The following is a 26654-nucleotide window of genomic DNA, read 5'->3' as shown; positions in this document are numbered from 1 at the left end:
ACCCTTCCAGTATCGCCTGGGTAGAAGGAAATATGGGTACTGTCCAGTTTGGCGTGCTTGGGCTCATCTGCCTGCACCTGGGTTGAAGTTTTTCTTAAGCTGGCGTGGGAATAGGGATGGGTAAGGGAATTAGCAACAGCTCAGTTCACCAGAAAGGACTTCTTTCATTTTCCTTTTCAGTGGAGAGGGGAGCCACATATCGGGGCAGAGCAATGGGCGGGACCCCCAGGCCCTGGCCAAAGCCGTGCAGGTTCACCAGGATACTCTGCGCACCATGTACTTTGCTTGATGGCAGAACGCTGTTACCTCACTGGATAGAAGAAAGCTTTCCAAGCCCCTGGAGCTGTGCCACCTGAATCCAGAGGAAGCAGAAAGGAGAGGGGGGTGGGGTAGGGAGAGGAATGTAGGAGGCCTTGTTTCCTTCTACAGAGGGGGTACAAGGGTGGGGACTAGGGTCAGCGAGCCAGACCACCAGCCAGAAATCTCTGACATCCACCTCATGCCCCCACCTCTCACCCCATCTTGTCACATCTGGCCCTGACCCCACTGGACCAAGAGGGGCAGCACTGGTGCCCACCATACACACAGGTGTCTCATGTGACTCACAGTGCTAAAGACTCATGCCTGACAGCTTGGTAAGGTCGGCTCTGCAGCCCTGCGGACAAAAGCTGGTAGGTTTGGGTTTGATACTTTAGATGGGAAAATGAGGGGCTTGGGAAAGCGGGTGGGAGGAGGGAAGGTTTTTTTAGGAGCCTTAATCAGAAAAGGTCTAGATTTGTTTAAGAAGAAAAATGAAACAAGACCCAGATCAATATTTTAGCATACTAGATGTTTTAATGGGTTTAGAATCCAGTTTGTAGGAAGATTTTTAATGCTAATGGTTTTGGTTGCTCCTCCCCCAGCTGCCCCCTACCCCTGCCCTTATTCCTCTCTCTCTGCCTTTTCTACCCCACCTTACACCTCTCCCTCTACAGACATACAGTCCCTAGTAAGACTTAAGGCACTATGGCACTTAGCTCTGAAGTGACACGACCCTGTCTTCCTTCCGCCTGCTGGTGGGTAACCAGTGCCTTCCCTGTAACGGTAATGCTGCAGAACTGCAACCTTTTGTACCTTTCTTTTGGGGGATGGGGTGGGGGTGGGAGAGGAAGTAGGTGGGGAAGAAATACCCCTTACCCAACAAGCCTCCTGTCAGAGCGCCAGCTATTTTGCATTTGAAGGAATTGACTTCCACCTTCATTGAGCTTTTAAAAAGATCATAACCTCAAGATGGTTAAAATCCATTGACATTTGCACTTTCACACATGACAAATTTTGGAGCTGCTGAGATGACAGGCCCCTGGCCTTTCCACTTATGCTTCCTTCTCTCCCTATCCCCACACTTCCCACCCTGGCCAGGTCTGAAGTTATTCTCAAAGCATTTCTCACTCTTGGCTTCTTTTTATCTCTGAAGGTCAAGTCTCTTATGTTTCAATATTTCTTAATTGGGGTATCTTGTAACAAAAGACCCTTAGATCTAAGATAAGACAAAAGAAAACTAAATGTTATTTTTATACCATAACTTGAGTCGATTGCCAAAATCTGGATATCCCTTCCATGCCCGCTGAGTTTACATCCCAGAAACATTGAGCCATCAGAAGGAGCTGTGTATCTAACTTGTTCTCTGGCCTAGCTAGGTAGGGGGTGGCTCTCTCTCCATGGTAGGGCTCAGGCTCCTTCCTTCCTCTGTGCAGATAATACCTTAATACCTTTTTCTTGCTGCAGGCTCCCTCCACTGCACTGCCCTACACTCTTTCCTGCAAGTGGTTCTTTCTTTCCTCTGGACTGTCCTCTGACACATTGGCTAATCCTAGATTTCAGCACATCCTATGGATGGGCTGGGGGATTTGCTGCTGCTCCCTATTGCTTCTGTTTACAGAAATGATTTTTTCCTGGTTTCCCACTAGGGCATGTGAGTGGGTGGCATGGGCTTTTTGTTTTTTTTTAGTCTCCAAGACTAGAGAGGTAGGGGTTTCTAGCTTGGTGCCTGCTGGCCTGGAGGCAAGGCCCCCTTTTTTCTTGACTGTTTATTTTTTCCTGCCCCACTGCTTGGGATGGGGAGTTGCAGCTCCAACGTGGAAATTCCTTCTTTTGAGGAGCCTCGGCTTGGGTTTGCCCCCCTCTGGTGTTGAAGCCCTGACACGTAAGACTTGGCCCAGGCTCAGAGGCTAGCCAGAGGAAGACCTGTTGGAACCCTGGCCTATGTTGTTAGAGCTAGTCTTTCCCCTTCCCAGCAGCCCTTGTACAGGCCCAGATTTGCTATGCAAAACAATCTATCCCAGGTTCTGTTCTGGTTGGCTATATTGTTCAGTGATTTCACAAAACGTAGCACAAACATTCATTATGGAGAAGGCATCAGGACTGTTGAGTAATTCTTCCTTTACTTTTTTCCTACTGGCTACAGTTTGGGCTGCCCACTGGGCACAAACCCAGCTGAAGAACAGAATGGAGGGTTCTGGGAGGAGGCAACTCACTGGAAAGCCTACATTCCTTACACAAGTGCCTAAAGAGAGTGATGCTAACACTCCATCTGCCCCATCCATCGCTTTCATATCCTGTCTACTTCGTGTTTGGTCACCCTTTGTGGGAGGGGAGCTCTCCTGGCACAGTGGGCTCTTCTTGGGTACATTTTAGAACTGGGATCAGGGCACTATTCTTGGAGGGTCCAGACATTCACCAGCATTTACAAATGTCCATAAGGAGCAGGTGGCAACCACCTACTCCCAGCAGCAAGTTTGTGTTCTCTCCTTTTTTCTCTTTGCCTCACTCTTTCCATTTGGGTTTTGAGCTGGGGATTGAAATGCATTTCAGGTCTTTTGGCATTGTACATGCCATCCAAGAAAAAAATGCAAGAGGAGCAGCTTGGGCAATGGCAAGAAAATGACTTCTTGCTTTGACTTTTTTTTTTTTTTTTCCCAAATCTTGAGACTTGAAAAACATCCTTGTCAGTGAGGTTATTCTTGTTGGAATGGTGGTACATGCTGGTTGAGTATTGGTAAGCAAGCTTTGGCTTGCTTGTATTTGATTCCCGTTTTGAGGAACCTCGGCTTGGGTTTGCCCCAATCTGGTGTTGAAGCCCTAACACTTAAGACTCGGCCCAGGCTTGGAGGCTAGCCAGAGGAAGCCCTGTTAGAACTTCTTACTCTTGCTTTGAGGAAGCACTGGGGGTCCCCAGCCTCATCCTCTCAGTTCACAGTTCTCTTGTTCCCTTCATTCCACTGTTTTGCCTTTGTTTGCCTCTCCTCTTCCTTCATCTTCTTCCCCTGACTTCCTTTTCCTTTTTTTCTATTCATTCAGTTTGCTTGCTGCTTAGCCTGCCTGTCTGCCTATTTGATGATGAATTCTCTGCATGGCTGCCTTGATCCCACTGTTAACTGGCAAGGTCCGACTTAGCTCCTTGGGTACAGAAGACCAAGAACTTGTTGCCCAAGTCCAATGGTATCCTTCCTGGGTTGGCCTGCCCTTAGACTTATTCTAGGGCAGAGTAGTAGACCTTCCCAACTGATACATAAACAGGAGGGCTTCTGGCACCTTCCACAAGAGACTGGTTTCTTATTGCTTTTTCTAGATCAGGTTCCTTTTCTTTCTACTTTGGGCCTCCCTTTTCTGAGGACATTTTAGAGTTGAGCTACTTGGATATACAGGGTTGGGGCTTAGAGGATGGATGTATGTAAAGAAGAGAGTGATGAGAAGAGAAAGGAGAGAATGTGGATCCTTCTTCCAGCCCAGCCTGACCCATTGGTGATTGAGGTGCTATTGCTGGCCTCTAAGGATAAGCTTGGGGCTGTTATTGCTGGGGACTTAAGCTTAGAATATGGCTGGAGCAAAAGGTACCTGAAAGTTTAATACTTGCCCAAAAATCTTGTTTCCACCTACTTAGATAATTCTTCCATGACCTTCTCTTTACTTAAGCAACAATGTTCTTGGATAGTTTTCTTTTTCTGTTCAGAATTCTGTGAATGAGGCCAGCACCCAAGATGGGCAGCCAGGGGACAATTTGACTTTGTAGCTAGCCCATGGGATATCTGCAGAGTTAGTGGGATATTGTTATAGACCTGACATCATGTATAACAAAGAAGGATGGAAGTTCCTTCCCCATGAGGGTAGAAAGGTCATCTGAGTCTAGCCTAAAAGCAGTTTTGTAAATTGTATCAGGGAAGTTATTGTTATTTACTTACTGGGCTTAGGTTAATCCAGGATGGTAGTTGGGATGCCTTCCTTCTTAAAAGTCTGGCCATGGAAGGGATATGCAGGGCATTCTTTCCTATTTGTCCTTCCAAGCTGCTTGGGGAGAAGGGATTCTCTGGTTTTCTTCCCCCACCCCCATATTAGGACTTGCCTTCTCCCTGGGCAGGGAGAGAGGCTGGGTTGGTGCTGTCCCCTTACTCTATTCTTACTGACTTAGAACCTTTGACTGCTGCTTGGAAGCTCAAGAAAAGGAGTGGAGGGAATGGGCTGAAAAACAAAACCAGAATGGAGGTGGGGAAGGCAGATTTCCTTCTTTTAAAAAGGAAAATAAGAAACCCTCCAAAGATTGTGCAAGTTGAGCAATGCGCCAAATGCACTGAGTCCCCTGGTGTAGTAGCAATAAGGAAAAATGAAATTACTTTCCTGTGCACACAGGCCAACCTAATTGGTGTGATGTTGCACTTAGCAGCCCTGTGGTGGGCATGTGACTACTCTGGGTTTCATTTTGGTTTCTAAACTTTTTATCCCTCTCAAGTCCAGAATGGATGGGGAGATGTCCCTCAAGCCCCACAGCTGTGTACTTGTTTGCATTTGTTTCCCTTTGACACTTGTGTTTGTGTCCTGCTTTGAGCTGTACCTTGTCCAGTCCATTGTGAAATTACCCCAGCAGCTGTAATGTACAGTTCCTTCTGAAGCAAGCAACAGCAGCAGCACAATTCTGTGTTTTATAAAGATAACAGTGGCTTCTATTTCTAAAGTGCGGTCTCTCTTTTTCTATCAGCAAAGCTGTTGGGATTAATTATAGCCCTGATAGGATTTTATAAGGGCAGAACCATCACCTTTAAAGGAGGAAAGTGGATAAAATGAATTTCAGAGCGTCGAAACTGCAGACATTCACCTACTTTGTAAGCAATGAAACTTCACAGGGCCTCCTCTTTTATTCTTCATTCAACAAGATGCATAGTACTGTGTACAGCAGTATTGTGGGGAGGTACTAAGTATAATAAAAAAATGAAGAGGGAGCAGAGATGGCTTAAGCCATTGGGCACCCCTATCCCACATGGGAGGTCCCGGGTTTGGTTCCTGGTGTCTCCTAAAAAGAAGACGGGCACACAACGAACAGACACAGAGAGCAGACAGCAAGTGCAAATGAGTTATGGAGGGGGTAGGATGGGGTGGTATTAAACTAAAAAAATATATTTAAAAAAACACCTAAAACAGTTTCTCTCTTTAAGGAGCTTAAAGTCTGTTGGGGGTTATGAGTAGTCAGGTGGTCCCATGGTATAGGAGAGAGATGATAGACTGGAATAAGGCAATAGCATTGAAGATAGAGAGGGAAGGTCAGATTTGAGAGATACTTGGGATAGAATTAACAGGGTTCAATGGCTGATGGGAGGGGAAGAGAGTAGTAGAGGCCAATACGCAAATTTCTACTTGAGCAAATGAGCTTTGGGCATTCCTTTGGTCAAAATGGGAAGAAGGCTAGGAAAAAGATGATGAATTTTGTGAAGGAAGACAATTTGCCTGTGTAGACTGAGTTTTGAGGTTCTTGAGGGGCAATGAGATTAAGGTTTCTATTAACAACTTAGGTGCAAGACTAAAACTGGAATTACGGATCTGAGAGTCTTACTCCTAGAGATGGTAGTTAAAGCCATAGGAATGAACAAGAAGGCTTAGAAAAAAGTAGAGCAAGAAAAACAGTGTACAACTAGGAAATGCCAACATTTAAGGCATGGGGAGATTACCAGTAGTTGCCTTGTATTTTTATTGACTTGATTTAATGAGTTGGGAGAAAAATCAAGAGAGTGGCATAGGGTCCAGGAAGGGAGTGATTAACATGAACTGCTACAGAGGAGGAGGTTTTTTTTTTTTATCAGTTTACTGTCCTACATCTTCTCTGGGATCTTACTTACATGACTTACTAAGGTCCTTCTCCAGTATGTCTAATTTAAATAAGGTTAAGACTGGGACTTCCAAATTTTTCACAACCACGCCTACCCCCACCCCCATTTCCAGCTTCCTCCTATCCTCAGGAGATAATTGTGAAAAAATAAAGCATAATTTTGTTCCTAATTAGTAATAGCATCATGGATGGTGTTCCAGTGGACACTGTAACACTTAGCAGTTGGCTTTTTAAAAAATTTTCCAGACCATGTTCCCTAGAGCCTGTGAACTCTAGGAACAGAAACTGCATTCTATTCATTTTTGTCATCTCATCTCATCATTCACTATATTACGAATAGTATCGAAATGAGCTAGAAATTTGTGGTTTATGAATACAGAGAGGGGGAATCAAGAAGTGCTATTGAGTACACAGCATGGACTCAGCATTCCTGAATTTTCAAGTAAGCAGAAACTTAACCAGATTGCCATCATCTTTTCCCAGTCATGGAGTCCCATGGTTGTGTACCTTACACTGGTGGCACAACTGTCAAGCATCTAAGTTCTGACATTCCTCCTCGGCACTGCTAGAGCATTATCATTTCTATGCACTGGGGAAGATAGTTCAGAGAAGGATTCTGGTAGAGGATCCAGTGAGAAAGTGGACCAGGGTGTGCAAAAGTGGGTCTAGCATTCATCTGGAGGCCCAATGTTTTGACTTATTGCAGTGCTACCTTGTTAGGTCCCCTTGGGAGAAGCTTTTTTTTTCCTTTTCTTAGGAGATACTGGAAGTTAAACCCAGGATCTCGTACTTGGGAAGCAGGCACTCAACCACTGAGCTACATTCTCCCCAATGAGAGTTGGTTTTTTTTACTTTTTTTTTTTTTTAGGAGGTACTTGAGATCAAATCTGGGACCTTGAACATGGGAAGCAGGTGCTCAACCACTTGAGCTACATCTGTTCCCTGGGAGAAGCTTTTTAAAGGTCTGCCTGACCCATGTTCCTTTTTCAGCAGCAAGTTCTAGAGAGGTTGGCTGATTTTGAAGAGCAAATTAGAATGTGGAGCAGAGTTTTTCCTAATTGAAATAAGACTTAAATTTATGACCCTGACTGAAGCAAAGTGTAGTATTTAGCAGAGGGAGTGGGAGAATGACCATTATGGATAAATTTTGCTATAAACTTCTGTTTTAGAAAAGGGTTTGGCCATTAGTTATTACTCAAGAAAAGCAAACAAAATGACTGTGGGAACCCAGGACCTGCATTTTCTGGGCCTAGACCCCAATGTTTTGAATTCAGTTTTGTCCTGGTACCCCTGGGCATCCTTATCAAATTTGCTTGAGTAGCTGTCCCCCTCTGCCCTGTCAATTGGCAACATATATTTTAGCACATTTTTGTCTAGCAGCTGCTTTGGGAGATCTGTTGGGTATCTGTTGGGTATTTCTTGATTAGACCCCAGAATCTCATGGCAGTTAGGGTGTGGTGACTGAAGGAAAGGATGCAAGAAGATGAGTTTCAAGCTCTGAGCTTGGACCATCTTCCAGTCGCTGTCTGTGCTGATGGTGTGGAAAGTGGCATTGAATTGGCTATTTAGCTCTCCCTTTCTGTTTCTAGCTTTCCAGACATTTGTTCTTCTGGTTATAGGCTGAGGAAACCTGGTAGGCTTATAAATTGCGCAGAGCATGACAGAAGCACTCCTTTGAAGCAGCTGTCTCAAGGAGGAGTAGCTGAAAAGTGGATTTGGTGGGATATGAGGTGGCAGTAAGAAGTTCTCCACTCTTGCAGCGCCACTACCTTACCTAAGATACCTTATCAAGGTGTTTAGGCCACTGTGGTTTACCCTGCAAAAAGAAATTTATCACTGTTATACACAACTGTAGTAGCTTCACCACCGTCCTCTTCACAGTTTTTTGGGGTACAGAGTAATATTGAGAGACCTTTCTATGGAGTCCTTGGTCTCTTTTCCCTACCTTCTGAAGGCAAGGAGACTTTGTCTCCAAAGACACAGTTGGGGATCCCAGCCAGGTTTTTGGAAAATATTTGACCTGTTAATGGAAATGAACAGGTTAAGTACTTAGCTAGGTGTTTTGTACAATATCTGTTATCTTAAACACATCTTCACAATTATATGTAGTAATTTGTTTCCTTCCTTTCAATTGAGTATAACAAAATCCCAATTCATTTGGCTTAAAATAAGAAAACTCATTTCACAGGTCAAGAAGTCCTGATCTAATATGGCTCCAAGGTTGGCTAATTAATTGGGTCAGTGATAACATTAAGGAAACACGTTCTCTTTGCTCTGCCTTCCTGTTGTCTGGTTTACCATTGTGTTTGTTCACCTCATGGTTCCAAGGTGGCTGCATAATTCCAGGAAACAAATGCTGACAGAAAAATGCTTAGCAGCAGAGGAACTACTTTTTCCCAGGTCTCATTTAAAAGCAAGAAAACCTGTAACAGGAAGCTCCAGCAGATCTGGCCTTATGTCTCATTTGCTAGAAATGGGTCCACTGTCCACTCTTACAGTGTTACTGGCAAAGCAAATAAGACCATCCATTGAGAGTAGCTCAGACTAATCAGGAGTTATCCCTGAATCATGTAGACTAGAGAGAATTCATGGCTACTAGCAAGAAAGGAGGGGATAAGGGCTATTGTAGGTACTCTAATTTTTACAGATGAGGAAGGTGAGATTCAAAGCGGTCAGTGATTCAGCAGGCCTTCAAGTTTAGCTTTGTCCCTCCCTAAAAGCTCTATGTCTTAATATTGTGTCATGTTGTAGTTGGGGAACTGTATACATTAGCTTTTTTTCTGCCTTATAGAAACTGCTTGCCCATGAGAAAAGATTTGAACTCAAGTGCCATGTTGATTTTAACCTCAGCCCATAGGGACTAGAGGACTATCTAGTTATTCTCCTCATTCAGTGATGATTCTTATCTAACACAGGAAGCCTAGGAAGAATAGTGGCAGCAAGGAAGGCAACAGGCACTGACTCCATGAGCCTGCCTTGCTGGTCTTACCAGCAGTTGAAGCAAGGCAAAGTTGAAGCAAGGCAACTGGCTACCTGTAATTCAGTGGTGTTGATCATCTATTCATTTGCTTATTTTTGTCCAGATATTTTCTTTGAGAAAGTGTTCCCACCTTTTGCCTGTTTTAAATTGGTTTGTTTGTCTATTGAGTTGTTTTTCTGGAGCTACCTTGTACATGGGAAGCAGGCACTCAACCACTGAGCTATAGCCGTTCCCCAATGAGAGTTGGTTTTTTCGTTTTTGTTTTGTTTTTAGGAGGTATCAGGGATTGAACCCAGGACCTTGTACATACGAAGCAGACGCTCAACCACTTGAGCTACATCCGCTCCCTTGTGATTTCTTTTTGAATCTAGACGCAAGTCCTTTGTTGGATCTATGTTTTACAAATATTTTCTCCCAGTCTGTGACTTGCCATTTCATTTTCATTTTGAAGAGCAAAAGTTTTACATTTTGATGTCCAATTTATTATTCTGATGTCCAGTTTATTTTTTTTTCTAGTTTGTGTTGTGTCATCGTTTCTTAAAACTTTGCTTTGGGTATTTTGTCACTGCTGAAGCAGCTCAGCTTTCAGTGGGTGCTGCTTCTTTGCTCCTGAGATTTCTGTACTATTTCTATAGTTTTTCCTTTTTAGAGCAGCCAGTGCTAGCCTGCTTTCAGAAACCCATTTTTGAAACCTACACATTAATTCACTTACCCACCCAACAAATACTTACCGAATGCTAGGCACCGGCCCTGTTCTAGCATTAGGGCTTTGGCAAGTGAACAAAGATCCTGCTCTAAGCCCTTAAGAGCAAACTCAGTTGAGGATGAGGTTATCCAAAAATTGGGGGGTGTAGGGAGTTGGCAGAGAGACTTATTCAGCTTTGCCTTTGGCAGAATCATCATAACCTCTTTACCTTCCCACTTCCTGATACTAAATTTGCGAGCCTTTCACCACCTCTAAAGAGCTGGTGTCTCTGGATAGTAGAAGTAAATGGGAAGGCATCATAAACATTTATTAAATTGGATTGAATTAGAGGGTCCAAATCCTGTTCCATCAATGTCAGAAAGGAAGACAGTGGCCCACCTCCAGGGCCCATCACCTTATGTATTCTGGGAGATGCTGAAAGAGCCTGGAATCATTTCAGGAACCAGATCCAGAATCAGGATTGAGGGTGTGATGGACCCTCACACAAGAATTGGCATTTACTTTGCCAAATGCTGCTAACCACAACTTGGATTGTGTACATCAAGGATTGAAAATAATATACAGCATTTCATCTGGTGACAAATTTAAATTGATATTTTAAAATTGATTTAGGGTATTACTAGTCACAGGACAGGAGTGGGAAGGAAGAACTAGTAAGGCAGAATTGGAGTCAAGCATGTGTGTATGAATCCCCTCCATTTACTAAGGAGTTTACTGTATGGTAGATGCATCTAATAAGTGCTTAAAACATGGTAACCGTAGTAAAAAATTTTTGTTTTATTGACATTTAGTGAAGTTTTCTCTGCTTTATATACATTCTTTAAGCTCACAACTGTGTAAGGTACATAATCTCTACATTTTTTAGATGAGGAAACTGAAGCCCAAAGAGATGAAGTAACTGATCCAAAGTCCCACAAGTGAGTGGGGAGATTGGAAGATAGGATATTTTTCTCCTTTTCCTCTTTGTCCCAAGCTTTAAAAAAATTTTTTTTGATTTTTTAAAAAAGTGAACAATACTGATGCTTAGGGACATAGGAAAAATCATGACTCATTTCTCAGCCTGAGTAAAATAGTATGTTTTGGGCAAAAAAATAGTAAGGGCCTACTATTTGCCAGACAATATGTGGCCCTACTTCCCTTATGAAGCTTACATTCTAGAGGCACGCAATAACTAGTAAGCAAATCAGAATGAGAGTATGGTTAAAGAGATAATGTAATAGGTAGCCAACGCAGCAGGAGAGGGGGTGGTAAAGGGGGCGAAAGGAACCCAAAGCAGAGGGTCACAGGTCAGAAAAGGGAAGCGCTTGCCCGTTAAGGGAATTATAAGTAGACCAGTGTAGATGTAGCATGAAGACCAGAAAGAGCCTCACTTGGGAAAGTCAAAGGCCCAGCAACGCAGTGAGTTTTTGCGTGGGAAGCATTTTGAATTTTCTCAGTGTGATAAGGCGCTATTAAAAGAGTTTTAAACATGCACATTACTCGGTCTAATGTTTGTGTAATGTTCCTTTTCTTAATCTTTTCCCAAACTACTGTACAACTCCCCTCCCCTCTCCCAACAAATCCATACAGCAACCCCATGGACTAGGAGAGACCAATTGTGGTTACTTGACTGCCTGGTGAGGAGGGGCGTGGTGGGTGGGGCTCGGGAAGGAGGGTGGGCCCTGCCCAAAAATGCCCGGCCGGAGACCTCTCGGCTGCAAGTCCGGGTCCTTTATCAGACAGGCCTCGCTGCGGCAAGCTCACCCCCCGGTAAACACCAACATCCGCGATGTCGCCTCAGATAGGGGGCCCGGTACCCTCCCGCCCAGCTCGCCGACTCCCGACCGAGCCCCGCCGCGACGCTCCGCCCAGACTCCGTGCTCGCTCCACGACGTCCCCCCTGCGTCCTTCGTGCCGGCACCGACGTCGCTCCAGCACGGCTTGGGGCGGAGAGGCGAGGCTTCAACGTCTGGCGAGCCGAAGCAGCGGAACTGACGCCAGCGGACTTCCGGGGGCGGCCCCCAGGGGAAGACCGCGGCGCGGCTGTTGTGGAGAAATGGTGCAGGCGTAAGCAGCCGCGGGCGACGCAAAGTCCGGACCCCGTGCTTCTTTCTCACCTAGTGCCGTGCTGTCTCCCGACCGCGGCCCTTCCTCACGAGAGCTTTCGGAGTGCAGGTGCTGAGAAGCGGTCGGCGTCTCCGCCCCAAGGCCGACTGAGGGTGCCTATCGCCCTCTGCGCCGCCTTCTTGCCCTCAGTGGCGGGCGCCGTTCTCGCTCGGAGAACTACCCCCAGCTCCATGAATGGAAATCGGCTCCGCAGGTGAGTCAGCTGCTGGGCCGAGTGGGTGGGGTGTCACCTAGCTTTTGTCCCCAGAACCTGGCTAGCATCGTCGTTCTCTCCATCCCAGCCCAGGTACGCGAGGTTGCCGCCGTCCGGGCTCCCCACCTTCTCACCCCCTGCCTCCGCCCGGGCCTTCCTCCGACCTTTCCGCAACACCGCCGCGGTTCTCCGGGTGTCTCTGAGTTGGCGAAACTGCTTTAAAAATTTGTTTGGAATTATCTAGGCGATATTATTCTCCTCCGCCTCCCCTCCCCGAGTGCTCTCCTTGAGAGTCTAGAAGGGTTTGCTATCGCTTTTATTTTTCCAGTGCTTGTCCTTTAACGGGCGTGTGTCCCATGGAGTGTCTCAGGGTTGTGGGCGGCCAGCCACCTCCCTTACCTACCTTTTAAGGTAGTTGTGAAGATACATTGAGATAACGATGAGAATTAAGTTTAAAGTAGGTATTAACGTGCAACGTCAGATGCAAGATGGCATGTCTTCCATCCCCTATAGTCCCTTAGGAGCTTGGAAAAGTCACAGCAGCCGGGATCACTGCTTTTATGAGGAGGTGGATCTTAAAATTACTGACAATATTTTTTTCCATTCTCTAGAGGAGAAGTTGTCATATTCCTGGAAATTTGGAATTTAGGGAAAACTGCTTTCTTTCCTGGGGAAAAAACAGTAATCGCGAGAAAAATTGCAATATGGGTAATACTTACCTTAGAAAAAGAAAGCACTCTTTATGGTTCTAAAGTAATTAACTGGGGGCATAAAGTAGGTGTTACATAACGGTTTGCTTACTAAATAATCATGCTTGGTATGCTAAATTTGAAAGTATGCTTCATCCAGAGAATCACAGGTTTATAAATTAATTTTCAAAGTACTGGAATGTGTGTGTTGTTACTAATGGTATTACAAGTCCTTGAATGTCATCCAGACTTTTTGCGAGTTTGTGAGGTGCCTTATATATGATGTAAGAAAAATGTCTATAGAAGAAACCAGTGACTTAAATGATAATAAAGAACTTTGTTGATTAGGTTAAGGAACGTAATTGTCAAGTAGAGGCAGTAGGCACTTAAAAATTGTGGAGGTGGGATGAGATTGGTATTACAACATTTTTTACATGGAATTTTCCCTGATAAGTTTTTATCATTTCTCTCTTGCCTGTTTTCATTTTTACCTTCTGCATATCTTCTTAAAAATCAAAAGTTTGTCTGTATTAGGAAGAATTTCTAGACTCTTTCTTTGGTTTATTATTGATTTATGTATTTCAGAAACTGTGTCCTGCACTTGTTTTTGAATTTTCTGATATACTTAATGTAAAGGAAATGTAGTGAGTTGGGGCTGTAGGTGATGTTTATGCAATTGGGGTGTTGTAAAGCCTGGAAAACAGCACATGAAAGTTAAACACTTAAGCTTCCTAAAACTTTTAAGATATCAAAAAAAAAATTTTTTTTTACATTACTTTCTGGTTTTTAACACCTTTGAGTTTTTTAGGTGAAATTATGCTCAAAATATGCTCAAGTACTTTAGAAAGTACTTGTGAATTTCAAACCACCTTGCCAACTAGTGCAGCCAGGACAACTAGCCAAGTACAACTCCTTAACTGCTTCTATGAGTTCTTGAGGTACTGATAAGTTACACCTCTTTTTTTTTTTTCAGTGTCTGCCTTGTAATTGTCTTCACATCTGGGGAGACCTGGTTAGTTTTATCAACCATATGCTTGGACATTTTAATGCAAAGTTTATTCTTCAGTTTATACATGATTTTACTGTTAATCTAATTATCTCAAGATTGTCTTCAGCAAAAGCAAAATTTCACTTTTCCTTAGTCTTATGTATAATTGTTATCTTGCACATGAAATTGAAAGCATGGTTGGGGAAAAATGTGCAACTAAGTTTTAAATCAAGAATCTGATAGATACGTATATACACATATACATATTTTTTTGGTTCTAAAATTTTTATATGTAAATATGCTGTAATAAGTCTGGTGGGTCAGTGTTGGATCTTGGCTCTTCAATTCTGTTGTCAGTTTTTCTTTTTTTTGTGGAGACTTTCAGGAATCTTATGACAGGATGTTTTAAATTCTAGTTATGTAAACACGTAGAAAGTAATTTTTATTTATATTAAAGAACTTAGAATTCAAATACTATGTAATTATTTCTTAGTGATTGTTATTCATTAAAACTTAATATTTGCCTTTTCTTCCCTTTCCCTTTTGCATGAACTATTTAAGTGATTTCTAAGAATGTCCTGTATCATCTATGATTTAGTACTGCCTGAATTTTGCTTTAACAAAAAAAATCTGGCATAATTGGTTTTAAATAGTAATGAACAATAGTTTAACATCCGTGCCTATGATTTCTTAATTAGGGAAATTCTGGTGAAGCCCTGTTTTTTTAGGGTTTAATTATAACTGAAGTAAAAGTATATGTTATGTTTTAGTTCCAAACAGTAGGGAAGCAGAGATGTTCATTCAGTGAGATACTAGTTCTCTTGAGTAGCTGTTTTTCAGAACAATACCCATTCTAGTCTGTATTTTTAAGCAAAGTCAGACTGTTGTTTGGGGAGGAAAGAATGATACTCATCTACTGCTGGAAGACAGACATTTACCCTAAATTAATACTATTTAAATTGATTTGATGTGTTTCATAGTTGTCTTACAACCTTGCAAAAATGATACTTTCTTAGACTTTTACATTCTTTGTTTGAATTTAGTCGTTTTTACAGTAACTTATTATTTAATACTAAAAATCAAGAAAAGTCATTTGAGACCCAGTTCCAAACGAACAAAAGTTGTATGTATGGGAAGATAGAGCTAAATCAAGATAGGGATTTGCATGGAGGGGATAAAAGTTGAGAATTCAAAATACTAAAATATGTATTGTCATCTGGTACTCAATCTAGTATTTAAAACAATCTTATCACTGGGAATGTTTTTGTTATAAAAATTATCTCACTTGTAAATTTTTGTCTTGAAGAAAAAATGTCAGCATGTTTTTCGTTGGAGGGCATGAATTTTGAACCTTGATAGGTAAAGGTTTTTTCTTACTGAGTTGCGGTTTAACTTGCTCTGAAGTGGCCATTATAACTTTTTTCCCCTAGTATTTGCTATTCTTTGCTGGCAGCGGTACATAAAAGTGTACAAGATTATTTTGATTTTTGCTTTAGAATTCAATTCCTCTGTTTGACAATGATGGAACATCTTGAGGGAAAAATAAAAAGGCAAGACATTCTTTTTCTTCTAAACAAAATATAAAAATAAAAAAGAACATATTATATATGTCACTCTCAAATGTAATTCTATTAACAAGACGAAGAATTAAAAAAAAAAGTTCATGATTCCATCACTCTAATTATAACTAGTCTTTAAATTTTTAAACCAAACTCCAAGCTAATAAATCTATTAATTAAAAAAATTAAGGAATTAAATAATTTAGGAAAGCAGCTAGAATTAATGAAAAGATTTCTTGACTAAGGGAAAAAATGTGGTTTTTTGGAGAATTTTATGTAATAAATTCGTAATTTAGAATTAATTTGTATTAGTTTATATTATCTGAAGGGTACGTTGCATTCGTTTGTTTCTATAAGCCTAGCCTGATAGTGTGCAGAAAGTCCTGGGATACTGTAAAGTGAATATTTCCTGCAATAGTTCTCTGTTATATATGGAAAAACACTAGCTCAGAGTAGAATTCTTGCCAGATTGCCCTAAGTAGTTGAGTTCTAGTTGGATACTATTTACTTTATAACACAACCATTTTGTTTCACATCGGTTTAAATGTTCTTAAAATACTTGGGGTCTACCTTAAAAGATGAATTTAGCTAAATATTTTGTTAATCTACAAACAAAACCTTTTTTTCTCTTGTAATATCTCTCTTGTAATATCCTAAAAAGTAATTTATGATTTTTTTTTTTAAGGATTGGAATAAAAACCAAAATGGTAGTTCTGTTTTCAGTAAGGTAAAATTAAAAGTATCTTTCCCAGACCTGTTTAGTCTCCGAATGTTGGGATTACAAGACATTCCTACTTCTAATTCATTTGTCTAGGATACTCAGTAGATCTTTATTCTTGGCTCATTAACAAAACAGATGAGAGAAAGAATATTGTGTGGTTTTTCAACCATAATGGTTATGCTGTTAAGATACATGAACCAGCCTTTCTGTATTTGGAGTTTTTGTGTTTTTCTGCCATTATCTGTGCTAATATTAATGACTTTCTTTGGCTAGCTATGGCTTAAAAAAGACTATTGAGACTCAGCAAATCTTGTCACAAAACTGATGCTTTCTCATATCTTAATGTGGGCTTTTTGTGGTTTGCTTACAATAAAAAATTTTGTGCATTAGTCTGGAATGTCAGTTTAATGAAACAGTCTGGAATAATTCTTCGTTTCACATCAGCCATTTATTTATTTATTTATTTTTAAAGATTTATTTATTTATTTAATTCCCCCCTCCCCTGGTTGTCTGTTCTTGGTGTCTATTTGCTGCGTCTTGTTTCTTTGTCCGCTTCTGTTGTCGTCAGCGGCACGGGAAGTGTGGGCGGCGCCATTCCTGGGCAGGCTGCTCTTTCTTTTCACGCTGGGCGGCTCTCCTCACGGGGGCACTCCTTGCGCGTGGGGCTCCCCCACGCGGGGGACACCCTTGCGTGGCACGGCACTCCTTGCGCGCATGAGCACTGCGCATGGCCAGCTCCACATGGGTCAAGGAGGCCCGGGGTTTGAACCGCGGACCTCCCATATGGTAGACGGACGCCCTAACCACTGGGCCAAAGTCCGTTTCCCCAGCCATTTATTTTATGCATCGTTCCCTAACTGTCAAGTTCTTGGGAAATCAGAAGTAGGTATCTGTAGAATATAGACATGGGATTTTTAATATTTTTCATTCGTGGAAGAAATTTTGCAAGAAAATGCTCTCAGTTATAGGCTTACATAATACTATTTTTGAATCATTACTAATACTTAATATATTTGAACTTATTTCTAAATCTTCTAACAACAGGAGTATATCTCTTTTTTATACATTTTATAAAAGGTTAAAGAATAGATTGAGGAAGCAGATGTGGCTCAAGTGTAGGGCTTCCACCTATCATATGGGAGGACATGGGTTCGATTCCTGGGGCCTTGTGGTGAAGAAGAGAAAGCATGCCTGCACAGCGGGCCGAGTGCCGGCATTATGAGCTTAGTGACCGGGTGGTGAGCCAGTGCCCTGTACCAGTGAGTCACGCAGCAAGATGATGACACAACAAAAGAGAGATGAAGGAGCGAGTCAAGGTGAAGTGCAGTAGATACCCAAGAACTGAGGTGGTACAGCCCACAGGGCACCTCTCTCCACATCAGAGGTCCCCAGGATCAAATCCCGATGAATCCTAGAGGAGAGAGTGTGAAAAAGAGAAGACAAAAAGAAGATATAACACAGCAAATGGACACAGCCAGCAAAAACAGCAGGGTGGGGAGAGAGGAAGTGGAGAAATAAATAAATCTATATAAAAAAAAAGAATAGATTGAAAAATGGGCTTATACCTTAGCAGTATGGTCCCTTTTTTTAGAGAAACTTTCTTCTGGCCTCTAAATTAGGGCTTGATCTTTATGTTTATATTTAACATAAAAGTGGCATTGCTCTAAAATTTTTGCTTAGGTTCTCACAGTTTTTTAAAAATTACCTAAACTTTAATTACAAAATGATTCTCAAGGCTTTTTCATAGTCTAAGGGTTACTTTGGTGATAATGTCCTCTCTTTAAAAGGGGAAAAATGCCTTAAAAAAATTTCCCCCAAACTGCCACCTGAGAAATTTACTCTTCAGTGGACTGAGTTTTCTATGAGTTGTCATTTAGCTGTAGTGAGTATAATAGTGACCATAGTATAGTAATAAGTGCAGTTACGTTTGTACAGGTTCGTTGAATGAATAGGTAGTACCTTGAATTAGCAGGTAGATCATTAGAGTTCCATGCTGATATTTACTAGTTTGCCTTGTGGCTTAAACTATATAAATCCAGCCCTTTTTTTAAAAAAAAATTATTTCTCTCTCCTTCCCCCACCCCTCCTGTTGTTTGCTCTCTGTGTCCATTCGCTGTGTGTTCTTCTGTGTCCGCTTGCATTCTTGTCAGCAGCACTGGGAATCTGTGTCTCTTTGTTGGGTCATCTTGCTGCGTCAGCTCTCCATGTGTGCTGTGCCACTCCTGGGCATACTACGCTTTTTTTCACACGGGGTGGCTCTCCTTGCAGGGTGTAATCCTTGTGCATGGGGCTTCCCCACGCGGGGGACACCCCTGCGTGGCACGGCACTCCTTGCACGCATCAGCACTGCGTGTGGAATCCAGCCATTTTTATGTGTCATATTTTGAGATCAGCCCTACATATATATATATTTTGAAATGAAAAGAGTATTTCCTGATTATAAAAATAAATGTTTATTATTTTTTAAAAGCAAACAATACAGGAATGTACAAAATAGGAAGTGAAAATATATGATCCTATCTGCCACCTAAAACCATGATTAATTTTTTTTTAAATCTTTGCAGGCATTCATTCATCCATCCGTCTATCCACCCAATATATTGTATTTAACCTGCTTTTTTCTGTTCAGTAATGTACCGTAGACATTTTTTTTTCCATAACGACACTTCATTTAGCAGTATAATCATTTTTACTGAGTGCTTAGCATGTCCTTTTAATATTCCTGTATATTATTTAATCAATCCTTCAGTAATGGTTTAGAATTTTTTGTTTTTCATTTTTATGAGTAAAACTTTGGTGTGTTAGTCTGTACAGTCTTTGCATTCTGATCCAGTTATTGCTTTAGAGTAAATTCCTAAAAGTAGAATCATTGAAACAAGAGGCTTGCCGTGACTATTAAACCAAAAGTTCCCAGTGAAAATCCGTAATTTGGTAAAAGACTACATGCTGTAGTTGAGTTTTGTTTTTTCACTGCTTCCTTTTTTAAAAATCATATTTACTTTAGGTGGTTATTTAGTTTTTAATAGCTAGTATGTATTAGATTGTTAGGTCAATGAACAATATATTACATGTGTACTTTGAAAATGGATGTTTTTTTTTAAAATTTTTATTATTTTTTATTTATTTAATTCCCCTCCCCTCCCCTGGTTGTCTGTTTTCTGTGTCTTTTTGCTGCGTCTTGTTTTTCTTTTGTCCGCTTCTGTTGTTGTCAGCAGCATGGGAAGTGTGGGCGGCACCATTCCTCGGCAGGCTGCTCCCTCCTTTGTGCTGGGCGGCTCTCCTTATGGGTGCACTCCTTGCGCGTGGGGCTCTCCTACGCGGGGGACACCCCTATGTAGCAGGGGCACTCCTTGCGTGCATCAGCACTGCGCATGGGCCAGCTCCACACGGCTCAAGGAGGCCCGGGGCTTGAACGGCGGACCTCCCATGTGGTAGACGGACGCCCTAACCACTGGGCCAAAGTCCGTTTCCCTGAAAATGGATGATTTTATGTTTGAAGCTTAGTTTGGTTAGTTGATATTAGCTGGTACTTACTATAGCTATCAAAAGAAAAGTTTGAGTTGGAGAGAAATTCCAGATAGTACTTCATATTTCTGTATAATCACATTTCACTTCTCAAGGGCAATATATATATATTTAAAAAAACTAAAATATGCGTCATTGGAAGTTTAATTTTGTTTTGACAGAATTGTTTCTTCTATTACTTTACTTTAAAATATCTCTTGGATCCTTAACCTTGGTGATCATGATATTATAGTTAATAATTGCAGAATTCTGTTCTGTTCCTTATTTATGAAACAGATTTTTGAGTTTTGCCACGTTTGAGTAAAAAGCATCAGACAAAATAATGGTGGTAGAGAAAAAATTGGCAGTGTGTAAAGCATGGGTTTTGGAGACAGATCTTGTCTCTCAAGTTAACTGTGACATTGGGCAGTGCATTTAATCGTCCTTAACCTTTTTTTTTTTTAAGATTTATTTTTTATTTATTTTTCTCCCCTTCCCCACCCCCCCAATTGTCTGCTCTCTATGCCCACTTGCTGTGTGTCTGTGTCTGCTTGTATTTCTGTCAGCGGCACCCGAAATCTGTGTCTGTTTTTGTTGCGTCATCTCTCCATGTGTGCAGCATCACTCCTGGGCAGGCTTCAATTTTTTTGTGCTGAGTGGCTCTCCTTACGGGGCGCAATCCTTGTGCGTGGGACTCCCCTACGTGTGGGACACCCCTGCTTCAAACGGCACTCCTTGCATGCATCAGCACTGCACGTGGGCCAGCTAATCACACGGGTCAGGAGGCCCTGGGTTTGAACCTTGGACCTCCTGTGTGGTAGGCAGACGCCGTATCCATTGGGCCAAATCCGCTTCCTTTCCTTAACCTTAAATACCTTATCTTTACTATGGGATGGTGAAAAATATTTAAGTATGCAAAGATACTTCCTCTCAACCTATTTTTAAAAGCATTTTGTTATAGAGAATTAGAGTTTTTACAGATAGGCAGAATTATCACCACTGAGACCTAACAACCATCAATACTTCTATTCCCATGTGTTACTTTGAGGTAAATTCCAGATATAATGCCATTTCATTCATAAATATTTAGAAAGTATCTCTAAACATATGGACTCTATAAATATGGCTACAGTACTATCATCACAGCAAAAAATAACAGAAATCCCTTATTAGATATTGAGTCACTGTTTAAATTTTTATTTGTCTCAAATATTATACATTTTTAAAAAAAAGCGATTTGCCTTTTATTATTTTTAAAATTTTTGAATCAGGAGCCAAATAAGTTCTACACATTGTGACTGATTGATACGTCTTTTAAGTGTCTTTTAATCAGTAAGTTTGCTCTCCTCTCCTACAATTTATGGATTGTTTGTATCCTTTTAGAGTTTTTGCAGTTTGAATTTTGCATGGTGTCACTTAACATTTCCTCTGTCCTCTGAATTTCCTGTGACCTGGTTGTGATCTAAAGGTTTGCTCAGGGGAAGCAGACTTGGCCCAGTGGATAGGGTGTCTGTCTACCACATGGAAGGTCCACGGTTCAAACTCTGGGCCTCCTTGACCCATGTGGAGCTGGCCCATGTGCAGTGCTGATGCGCGCAAGGAGTGCCGTGCCACGCAGGGGTGCCGCCGCATAGGAGAGCCCCATGCACAAGGAGTGCGCCCCATAGGAAGAGCCACCCAGCACGAAGGAAAGTTCAGCCTGCCCAGGAGTGGCGCCACACACACGGAGAGCTGACTCAGCAAGATGATACAACAAAAACAGATACAGATTCCCATGCCGCTGACAACAACAGAAGCGGACAAAAGAAGAACACGCAGCAAATGGACACAGAGAACAGACAACGGGGTAGGGGGGGGAGGGGAAGGGGAGAGAAATTTAAAAATCAAGGTTTGATCAGATCAGGCCATTCTTTTTCAATCTACTCTAGTTAGGGTTTTGCCTCTACCACGTCACTGAAATTGCTCTTGTAAGGTCACTAAAGACCTTGCTAAATACAGTAATTAGTTCCTGAGTGTTCATTTTACTTGATTTCTCAATCACATTTGATTAGGTTGCTTTCTTCTTAAAACACATTTTTTTTCCCGCTTGACTTTTGGGTTACCACTCTCTCTACGCCCTTTTCCATCCTTATCTGCTATTACTTTTCAGGTTCCTTTGCTGTGTCCTCTTTATTTCCCCAATCTCAAAACATTGGGGATATTCCAGGGTGCAGTATTCTTCTGTATCCATACCACAGACTGGGTGACTGCCTCTGGCTCACTGGTTTTAAATTCTACTTATATGCTAAGGATGCTCACATTCACATCTCTAGCCTGGACCTCTGTCCTTAATGCCATACTTATCTAACTGCCTACTGGACACCTACTTAAATAGACATCTAAAACTTAATATGCCCTAAAAATCATTTTCATTTCCTCTCAAGACCTGCTTCTAATACTGAGTCCTCCCCATCTTAATAAGTGACAATTCCATTTTTTAAAGTTGCTTAGATCAGAACACTTTGAGAGCTCTCATATGCCATATATAATCCATTAGCAGTTCTGCCAGTTCTACCTTCTAAATAAATGTATTCCACATCACTTTCCCAGCTGCTACTATCCTAACCACCATTAACTTTTGCCTGGATAGTTAAACAGCCTACTAATCGTTCTCCCTGCAGCTTTGTACCCTTACATATAATTTTCCATAGAGCAACCAAAATGATTCTTTTAAAATTTAAGGCAGATCATAACACATCTTGACTCAGACTGTTTGTTGTCTTCTCATCTCAGAATAAAATCCAAAGAACGCATGATGCCTTACAAAGCCCTTAATGATCTGATGCCCCCATTATATCTGTGACCTACCATTTTCTTTCTTGCTCACTCTGCTCCAGGTAAAGTGACCTCTTTGGTCATCAAACACACCAGTCAAACTCTTTATTCTTGCCTTTTCTTCTCTCTGAAATGCTCTTTCAGTTATACCCATAACTTGTTCTCCCACTTGTCACCCTGTCAGAGAGACCTTCTTTGACAGCCCTATCAAAAATGGCTACTTATCCTGTGCTTTTATGCACACCACCATACACATGCAGCTTCAATCCCTTTAGCCTGTTTTATTTTTCTTCATAGCATTATTACTACCTGACTGGCAAAAAAAGAACTACAACATGACCACCCCTTCATTCCCAGCCCCCCCCAGGCTTGATGACGACCACGTCTTTTTGTCCTGCTGTTTCACCTGAGCCTGAACAGTGCTTGGCAGTCAGTAACCGTTTGTTGAATGAATAAATGAGTCAGTGCATTATAGGCTTTCAGTAACTGTTAGTTCATAGTATAGCACAGTGGTTAAAAATGCAAGTTCTGAGATCAGACTGCCTATTTGCAAATCCTGGCTTTGCTGCTTTCCAGCTGAACCTTGAGCAAGATAATTAACCTTCCTGTTCTTCATTTTCCTCAATATAATATAGCACCTGCCTCAAAAGGGATGTTTTAAGAATTAAATCATCTGATATATGTCAATTGTTGAACACTCCATACCTGTTAACTGTTGTTAAGGCTACTTTCCTTAATGAAGATGGGCTATCCTCCAATGTGTTGTGAGCTACTTAAAGTAACTGTGACTTATTAATCTTTGTATCTTTGGAAATGTGAATGTAGTAATTGTTTAATAAATAGGGTGAATAAATCCCCTTCTATGTTTTTTAAAAAAATTTTAAGTGTCTGTGGAAGACAGTGACTTTCATAAGAGAATGGTGGTGGGTATAGAACAATAAAATATTATTTTTAAGCCAATCTTGATAGTAATTACAAGTACATAAAACATCAGACAGTGATTTTGAACACTTAAAAGCTTTTTAAAATCCTAGAAAGAATAAGAAAGAGCAAAAGAATATTATAATCCTAGAGAGAATAAGAAAGAGCAAACTGGTGATACATGCATGCTAGTTCGACAGTAAATTATCAAGTCACACACATTTCTTTCAAACACTTTGACCTGGCAGTACTACTTCTGAAATTTTCCTAAGATAAAAATTATGTGTGCTAGTTCCCTTCTTCATCTTCCCAAATAAAAGAATAGGTGCTTGATGTGGGGAAATGTTTGCCATATTGTAGATGCTAACTAATACATATTGAATATCTACTATTTTTTATGATTTATGTGCCAGGCACATCTGGAAGATATAAGTGTGTTTATCTCATTTTTAAAGATTAGATGAGGAAAGCAGATGTTGCTCAAGTGATTGGGCTTTCACCTACCATATGAGGGGACCTGAATTTGATCCCTCGGGCCTCCTGGTAAAAAAATAAAAAGCATGCCCATATGGTGAGCCAGTGCCCGAGCAGTGAGCCGAGTGCCTGCATGGTGAGATGAGTGCCTGCAGGGCGAGCCAGTGCCTGTGCAAGTGAGTCACAGAGCAAGGTGATGATGCAACAAAAGAGAGACAAAGGGGAGAGTCCAGGCAAGGCGCAACAGAAACCGGGAACTGAGGTAGCACAAGTGACAGGGAACTTCTCTCCACATCAGAGTTCCCAGGATTGAATCCCAGTGAACCATAGAGGAGAAAAACAAGAAGCGAAGACAAAGAGAAATAGATACAGAAGCTCACACAGCAAATGAACACAGACAGCAAAAATCAGCACGGCGGAGGGGGGGGGGACAGGAAGAAAAAGATTAGATGAGGTTATGACTTTCCCATAGTCATAGAGCATAGCAGTTAGATCTGCTGTGGGGATTTGAATACAGGTCTGAGACCACATTCATTGATTAAATTAATTTAGTTATTCCTTTATCTGTTAATTTATGTATCTGTAGTAACTTGAATATAGTAATCATTCAATAAATAGAGTGAATAAATGCCCTTCTGTGTTTTAAAATTTTTTTTAAAAAAGATTTATTTTTCATTTATTTCATCCCCTCATTGTTTGTCCTTGCTGAGTCTGTTCATCTTCTTTCTTTCTTTCGTTTTAAAGGGACTTTCTCCTTTATTTTTTCCTTCCCCTCCCCCACCCCCACCCCCGCCCCCACCCCTACCATCCTGTTTTTGCTGTCTGTGTCCATTCATTGTGTCATCTTCTGTATCTCTTTCTCTTTTTGTCTTCTCATCTTTCTCCTCTAGGATTCACTGGGATTCAATCCTGGGGATCTCTGATATATAGAGGGGTTCTCTGTCAATTGCTCCACCTCAGTTCCTTGTCTTTGCTGTGCTTCATCTTGACTTTCCCCTTCATTTTTCTTTTGTTGTGTCATCATCTTGCTGCATGACTCACTTGCGCGGGCACTAGCTTGTCTCATGGGCACTTGGCTTGCCATGCGTTCACTAGACTCACCACGTGGGCACTGGCTTGTCATGCAGGCACTCGTCTGGTCACTCAGCTCGCCATGTGGGCACTTGGTTTGCTGTGCAGGCGCCCACATGGGCACTCAGCTCACTGCGCAGGCACTTGGCTCACCACCTGGGCACTTGGCTCACCATGCAGGCACATTTTCTCTTCTTTTTCACCTGCAGGCCCCTGGGATCGAACCTGGGTCGTCCCATATGGTAGGTGGAGCCTTAGCACTTGAGCCACATCTGCTTTCCCCCTTATTTCTTTAGAAGGCACCAGGAGCCGAACCTGGGACCCCTGCTATGGAAGGGAGGTGCCTAATCACGTGAGCCACCTCCATTCCCTGCTTTGTTTTGCTCCTCATTGTGGTTTTCTTCTTGTGTCTCTTGCTGTGTCAGCTTGCTGCACTTGCCTGTTGCATCAGCTCACTGTGTTGCCTGTCCTCTTCATTAGGCACTGGGAGCTTCCTTTCCTACTTTGTTGTGTCTCTCATTATGCTTTTCTTCTTGTGTCTCTTGTTGGGTCAGCTTGCCGTGCCTGCCCGTTGCACCAGCTTGCTGCCTTCTTTAGGAGGCACCAGGAACTGAACCAGGAACCTCCCATGTGGTAGATGGGAGCCCAGTCACTTGAGTCACAACTGCTTCCCTGTATTTATTTATTTATCTTTAAGTGTCTGTGGGAAGTAATGAGTTTCCTAAGATAATGGGAATGGGGGAGGGGAGGAGAGTTAGAACAATAAAATCTTTAAAAATAGTTAAAAAGTTAGTAATAAAAATACATTTTGAAAAAAATTGATTTTTTTAAGTAAAAAAACCCAAGGAAGGTTGAATAACAACAGAAAAACAAGTTTGCAGCTGGGCCTGCATCTGGAGCAGTTGGAACTAGGAGCGAACTCATGATGTCAGACTATTCCTCCTTTTATTTCAACTTCTGTGTACATAGAATTACATTTTCTCTCACTACTGACTTTTTTTTTTTACACATTAGAACATCTGGCTTTCAATAGCTATTGTTCTCTCTCAACTTCAGCTACTGGAGAGAAAACTGCCTTGATATTTGCTTAGGTTAAAATAAACAAACATAAAATCCTAGGGGAACAATTCATTGCTCTGTCTTGAATCTGGTGTTCATTCCTGGACCAATTAGCTGTAGGGTCAAAGTCATGTAGGAACATAGCAACTCTCGTAGTTTTCATGTAATTGAGAGGGTGTACAGCTTCCGTGAGAAGAGCAAGTAGTTGGAGGACAGGCGTGGGGGTATTCAGCATACAATTTCATAAGTATCTACTACAACTCCCTGTGTTTCATTGTTGTTTTTTATCCCTGTCCCTCATGGCTTTTTGCATTGTTTGCTCTTTGTGTCCATTCGCTGTGCATTCTTCTGTGTCTGTATTTATTTATTTTATTTCCCCTCCCTCTTTGTGGCTTGCTTGCTGTCTGCTCTCTGTATCCATTCGCTCGGCGCTTTTCTATGTTTTTTTTTTTTGCTTTCCTCCCTTTTTTGTTGCGTTACCTTGCTGAGTTGGCTCTCTGTGGCGCTTGCGGGCCAAACGGCGCTCCGCGGCGTCTGCGGGTTGGGCGGTACTCTGTGGCATCTGTGGGCCGGACGGCTCTCTGCAGTATGCAGGCAAGCCTACCTTCACGAGGAGGCCCCGGATGCGAACCTAGGGCCTCCCATATGGTAGACAGGAGCCCAGCTGATTGAGCCACAGCTGCTTCCCTGTTTCACTGTTTTTGATGGTGAAAAATTCTAAGCAAGCTAAATATCCTCT

General features: G+C 41.8%; 2 protein-coding genes across 5 annotated transcripts in view; both read left to right on the top strand.

Moving 5' to 3' along the window:
* AGO1 (argonaute RISC component 1) overlaps positions 1-16461 on the top strand; it is a 44559-nt gene extending 28098 nt beyond the window's left edge. For 2 of the 4 annotated variants that reach the window (XM_058303894.1, XM_058303893.2), the window contains exon 19: positions 181-4976. In XM_058303894.1, the coding sequence (XP_058159877.1) occupies positions 181-289 (109 nt within the window). In that variant the 3' untranslated portion in view covers positions 290-4976. Of the gene's footprint in view, positions 1-180; positions 4977-13777 lie in introns of those variants that run through there. The other 2 variants (XR_011649698.1, XR_011649697.1) reach the window with 2 other exon arrangements.
* Positions 11786-26654, top strand: part of AGO3 (argonaute RISC catalytic component 3) — a 189931-nt gene continuing 175062 nt past the window's right edge. Inside the window, exon 1 of the mRNA XM_058303895.2 lies at positions 11786-12115. Within this exon, the coding sequence (XP_058159878.1) occupies positions 12097-12115 (19 nt within the window). The 5' untranslated portion in view covers positions 11786-12096. The remainder of the gene's footprint in view (positions 12116-26654) is intronic.

Source organism: Dasypus novemcinctus, chromosome 9 (genome assembly GCF_030445035.2).
Source record: "Dasypus novemcinctus isolate mDasNov1 chromosome 9, mDasNov1.1.hap2, whole genome shotgun sequence".
NCBI classification, from domain to species: Eukaryota; Metazoa; Chordata; class Mammalia; order Cingulata; family Dasypodidae; genus Dasypus; species Dasypus novemcinctus.
The sequence above is the reverse complement of the archived record's forward strand: the minus strand, read 5'-3'. Positions and strand labels throughout refer to the sequence as shown.